At 36.0% G+C, this 6,038-nt stretch overlaps 2 protein-coding genes across 6 annotated transcripts in view; one reads left to right on the plus strand and one right to left on the minus strand.

Moving 5' to 3' along the window:
- The window catches only part of LOC107707484 (protein-methionine sulfoxide oxidase mical2b-like), a 61,492-nt gene extending 58,874 nt beyond the window's left edge, over positions 1 to 2,618 (minus strand). For 2 of the 5 annotated variants that reach the window (XM_016511512.1, XM_016511510.1), the window contains exon 1: positions 1,651 to 1,819. The gene's annotated coding sequence lies outside the window, so the exon portion shown is untranslated. Of the gene's footprint in view, positions 1 to 1,650; positions 1,820 to 2,544 lie in introns of those variants that run through there. The other 3 variants (XM_016511511.1, XM_016511513.1, XM_016511514.1) reach the window with 3 other exon arrangements.
- A 1,096-nt stretch (positions 2,619 to 3,714) lies between these two features.
- The window catches only part of LOC107707398 (dickkopf-related protein 3-like), a 7,344-nt gene continuing 5,020 nt past the window's right edge, over positions 3,715 to 6,038 (plus strand). The window contains exons 1-3 of the mRNA XM_016511389.1: positions 3,715 to 4,004; positions 4,560 to 4,685; positions 4,843 to 4,923. Coding sequence (XP_016366875.1) covers positions 3,807 to 4,004; positions 4,560 to 4,685; positions 4,843 to 4,923 — 405 coding nt within the window. The 5' untranslated portion in view covers positions 3,715 to 3,806. The remainder of the gene's footprint in view (positions 4,005 to 4,559; positions 4,686 to 4,842; positions 4,924 to 6,038) is intronic.

Raw genomic sequence — 6,038 nt, forward strand, 5'->3', positions numbered from 1 at the left:
CTTTCCATAGCAGTTTTTTTTAAACAACTGCTAATTTATTTCTCACAACTGACTATTTATCATAAAAGTAACTTTATCTCTCCATAGCAGTTTTTTTTAAACAACTGCTAATTTATTTCTCACAACTGCGACTTGATCATATCTATAACTTTATCTCTCAATTGCAATTTTATCTCACAAATGCAACTTTATTTCTCAAAATTGTGTCTATTTCTCCTATTTGCTTTTTTATTTCTCACATTCTCTACTTTATTTCTCACATTCGCTTCATTTCCCACATTTACTTGTTTTCCCCCATTTTCTCCATTTCTTACATTTACAACTTCTCTGTGCATTCCTCCTCATGCCTGTGGTGAATCCATGGTTGATTCAACAGAAATCCATATGAAAGAGAAACGCCATAGTTCTAGTGTATTTCTGTCTTTCTCTGCGCTCAGAATGGCCCTTATAAGTCAATGGCATATTCCAGGAAGAGCAGACTGTGTAACACTACCGTTTTGCCCTATAGGCAGCAGAGGGACAACATATCCAAAAGCTCTCATAAACAACCACATAATCTGCAAGGAAGACTATACAGATCAAGAAAAGCAAACATCTAATGGTGCATTTCACACATTGCATTATTAAGTCCATATAAAAACTAAAGGGTGTTAAACTTCAGTAGCACTGCTAGAAATTTAGGACATAGACATGTCTTACAAAATAAGAACAAATATTTAACTGTGTAAGTCATTACACATGTTCATTTCAAAATACAAAAGAAACGCCTGCGGAGGAAAAAGCAAGTGATTTATCAACTGAGACACATTTGATGCCAGTCTGGGCCTGTTGATCTCTATAGTCCGAGCAATTCACACTAACGATGAATAATCCTGGACAACATGGAGAAAATAACACTACAGTCTGACCAAAACTATACATATCACAGAAGCTAGGAAACTTCCAAAAGAAACACCATCACCGCTGGAGAATTCTTAATGGTCAAAATCTTACTCAACATCTTCACACCTGTCAACTGTTTACCTGAGGACAGCCCTAACAAGGGACCAAAACTGGTCTTTTAAGAGACTTTCCTGGAAAATCTATTAGTTTACTATGTTTTGGAGCATTTTAGCAGGTTTCTAGATAGTAGACCATCTTGGACCAGCAACATAGCTTAAGGTGATCCTTCAGATGGATTTCCCAACAGTGAATGTTGTCCGTTTAGCCAATGACTGTATCAGACAGATAATATTTTTTGAAAATCATGCTTTAGTGCTGTATTGGCATTATCTAAGAGATAAAGAGACAAACCAAACCCAGACAGCTGAGGAGCACTCCAAAGGCTGCAGTAAATTATTTACACCATTCTTGAAACTAACCTGGCTAAGATGTAATCAAACACCTGACTGACTGGATATCGAATACAAACTTGACATTATTTATTTGTTTATTTGCAGGTAAAGACTTACCTGTGTAATATTTGTTAATTCATTACTGTAACAAATATCGAACGCATTTATTTGTTTTAATATTACAGTTATCTTCATATGAATGGGAACAGTGTATTCTGTCAACGCAGCGCGTGCCCAATATAGCGCGTCACTCTAAGTTTCCCAGCAGCTCGCGCACTGAGTCTGACACGCGCTCAAATGAGATCAGCAAACTTACTTTTTCCGCTGTAATGTGACTTTCGGCAGAATCTGTTTGACAGTGGTCGATATTATCCGTAGCGTATCTAAGCTCTAACGTTTGTCACACACAGAGAATAATGCTCTTATCTCATGACTCCATCCACTCGGTTGTCGATATCAGTCTCGCTCGCGACTCACTTGCTCTTTATATGCGTCTTACAATTAGAGGCGGCGCTTCTCATGACGCCCAATGGGAAGTTCAGATAAACTTATAAGGCGAATCCCACTGTTGAATTTTTTTTAGCAGTCGTCTGCACTTCATTCTCAACTGTCTTGAAGGTTTCAGCTTAGGAAAACTGTCATGTAAAATGCTTTTAACAGTAAAACAAAACTTAAGAGGTTTCAGGTTTTTCCAATTTTGTATTGCGAAATAGCCTATGTTAATGGGGTGTAACATATGTCTATGGAAACGAATTATACCTGCAAAACGTTGTTTCATTAATAGCTTAGGACAAATCTAGGCTAAATATTCATCTTGCAATCATATTAAAAATAGTTTTTCTGTCCATTGCACAACACAAATCTATGCATGCATAATTGGAATATTGCCCAAAACGCATGAATTGATCCCCTACAGCCATTTGTTTCTTCTCTCTCTAACACACACACACACTAGTTGCATCTTATGTTTTACTGCCCAGTACCCGCTATCCTACAGACGCCTCGTGTTCCAGGCACCTGGTCTCTCTCCTTTAACATGCAATCCAATTTGACCAAACACCCAGAAAATAGACCATCAAAAGCATATCTTCACGCCAAACCTATTTTTTCATTCTTTTTTAATACTATTCTCTTTATATAAACAATATGCTACTGTAGTAGGCTAGCGTTTGAGTCTTGATAACTATGATAAGCGTGCGTTTTGTCTTACCTACAACTGAGGAATAGCTCTGCTGGCACGAGCAGCTCAGTTTAATCACACACATGCTGGCAGGTGTTTCATTAGGATAGGCAGGGAGTGAGTGGTGAACGATATGTACTCTGTCGCCATCTACTGGATTATTAAAGTATGTGCACACACTTCATGCACATTGAAAGCCCAAAGTGCAATGAATGAGACGTGATCATGAGTCAATATGGAACAAAAACAGACTAATTCATGTTGAAACAAGGAGCCGTACAAATCGATTTGGACTGAAAGCCCAGCTGTGACTACACAGCAACTTATAAAATATTATAAATAATTATAAATATTGCCTACCATTTATTTAAAAGTTAAATAAAAATATTAAATATTATATAGCCTATTTTTAGCATTATACACTGTCAGCCAAAGGTTTTGAATAATTAAGGTTTTTAAATGTTTTTGAAAGAAGTCTCTTGTACTCACCAAGGCTGCATTTATTTTATCAAAAATACAGTAAAACAACAATATTGTGAAACATTACAATCTAAAATAACTGTTTTCTATTTGAATATATTTTAAAATGTCATTTATTCCTGTTATGGGAAATCTGAATTTTCAGCAGCCATTACTCTAGCCTTTAGTGTCACATGATCCTTCAGAAATCATTAACAGTTTTTATCAAATCAGTTTTTGCTGCTTATTATTTTTGTGGAAACTGTGATGCATTTTTTTCAGGATTCTTTGATGGATAGAAATAAAGTTTATTGAACAGCATTTATCTGAAATAGCAAAGAGATTTATAATTTTACAAAAAAGATTTCTGTAACTTTTGATCATTAATACATTAATGAATAGGTATTCTTCATCTTCTTCTTCTTATTATTTTAATCGTATTTAAGTATTAAGTATATTACGTGTTCCATAAAAATATTAACCAGCCATAAATAAATAAATAAATCTGGAAAAAAACAGGATCTTGTGACACTGAAGACTGGGGCAATGGCTGCTGAATCGTGTAATGACAGCCATCACAGGAATAAATTACATTTTAAAATATATTCAAATAGAAAACACAGTCGTGTCTGTCGAGCTAGCATAGGCCTACTTTTTATTTGTTTCCATAATTTTTCAAGGCCAGTGTGCTGTCGCTTTAATAATTGAGCCATCAGACGCCAAAAACCTTTTCCGGTCTTTTTTTCCCCTCAAAAGTTTCCAAATAATCGACGTCCCAGGCATAGACAGGGTCTGTGATTCCCGCCAGGGGTGACTCGCCTAAGCACAAAACGATGCTGAAATTTGTTATATTATCCCTTTGCGTCGGCTTTGTGGTGGGCAGCTCAGTCCACAGAGGGGGACATCTGGACATCACCGAGGCCCTGGAGGAGCATGTGGCGCAGGGACAAACCACTTTAAACGAGATGTTCAGGGAAGTGGAAAAACTGATGGAGGACACGCAACAAAAACTAGAGGAGGCTGTTCACCAGGTATGACTAGATTAAAAAACAATCCTAGTAGATTAACATTTTAATTTTGTTTTGCGCCATTGTGCTTTGAGTGTACAGGAGGATTATCGCTGACCGATTCATAAACGAATTTTTCTTTGTGAGTCGGATCTTTTCATTGGACCTTTTTAAGCCGGTTCACAAAACCTCGAACGAATCTGAGCGAACCGAGTCAACAGACATGGTTTTTAATAAATAACAAATGTATTAAAATGTGCAAAATGTTTACCGATGTAGATTAATTTTAGTAGTGTTAAGTATAAACAAACTGAACTGGAACACATACAATTTCAACAGATAGTATTATTAATAAAACTTATTCGAAATCACACACACACACACACACACACACACACATACAGGTATATAGGCTATATATATATATATGTAATGCTACCGAATCGTTTTTGAACTGATTCTTTGAAATGAACTGATTCGCTAAAATGAATCGTAATATTTATATCCGATTTTGCAATGTATTGTAAGAATTACAATCAAAACATTCACATCTATTATTATTAATCTTATTTGAATCAGATGGAGAATGAGTCTTCAAAATCGTTGCTACATGGACGCAACTTTCCTGCCAGTTTTCACAATGAAACTATGACCGTGATCAAGGTTGGAAATCGGACTGTCCAGCTGATAGAGAGAATCGACAAGGTATTTCTTATTTATTCTACTCTGTTTATTGGCTTGTACTTGATCTGATTTAGATTTTTATTTGCACCATATTGCATTAACAGAACTGCACTGTTTATATGTCTTTTGCCTTGTATATTGATTTGCCTTGTATAACTAACACCTGGTTTTCCTCTAGGAAACCGATAATAAGATTGGAAAGACACATTTTTCCAGAACTCTCATTCAGAACACTGAACGGTGGAATGAAGTAGATCACGTGAGTCTATTTCTCATCTATAGCTTTAATATCTCCTATCACTTTAAGTTGTTGTAATCTAATTTCTGAAAAGTGGTCTGGATTGTTTCCAGCCATATTAAACAGATATCAAACTTTCAGTGCACATTCTGGTAAGTAAACATTGGTCTGGCTGCATTGGTCACTCTGGGCAGTGCTATGAACCCTGCAGTGAGTTTGTCGTCACCTAGGCAACATGAGGTTAGAAAGCAGAGTTTATTTATTAAAACCAACATGGATTTTCCACTTCACCAGTCATCAAACTAGGATCCTCCGTTTGCTTGGGAAACATGTGGCACATCATTACGGAGACTTTTCTAAACGTTGAATTCTTGTAAAACGTTTGATAAAGTAGTTGAGGGACAGATGGTCCGTATCAGTCCTCTTTCCGCATGTGTTGCACTGTTGTGTTACCACGGACTAAAATATAAGCTTTTATTTCTTATAAGGCTAATACAAATGTCCTCTACAGAAATTAGTCCTTTAAACCCTGGATCTTTCAACATATACATACACATTATGTCTTCGTTTTCAAAACTAAATGTGATGTTTTTACTCACAAATCTCTTGAATTACAGTCTAACTCTATTTAACAGCTTTTGATTTAAATCAATTATATCTACTACATTGTATCTATTCCAGAGTAAAAACATTACACATATGGTCCTTATGCATTTCCACAACAATTTAACAGACGGCAGTGTCATTAGAGGCTCTTTGGCCAGGCAGTCTTCTGGCACCATGACAATATATGGTGAAATTAGAACAGCTGGAAAAAATGCATGGAAAGTGGTGCACTGGGAATGTGTGGTGGAGAGTTAGTGCCAGCTGCCATGTTACCATGAGGCAGCACTTAGTGGTTTATCTCCTGTTTTGCACAGCGGCAAATGTGAGCTCACAGTTAAAAGATAAGCATTATATGTGAGGGATAAAAATATACAGCCGGTCATTATTGCAAAATGTATCCCATAAATGAACAATAAATACATTATTACATGTATTACAAGACTACTAACCAAATGAAATCAATTATATATATATATATATATATATATACAGACGGTACAGAAAGATGTACATACATATAAACAATACTC

The sequence above is a fragment of the Sinocyclocheilus rhinocerous genome, unplaced genomic scaffold (genome assembly GCF_001515625.1).
Source record: "Sinocyclocheilus rhinocerous isolate Xijiao unplaced genomic scaffold, SAMN03320098_v1.1 scaffold534, whole genome shotgun sequence".
Lineage (NCBI taxonomy): Eukaryota > Metazoa > Chordata > Actinopteri > Cypriniformes > Cyprinidae > Sinocyclocheilus > Sinocyclocheilus rhinocerous.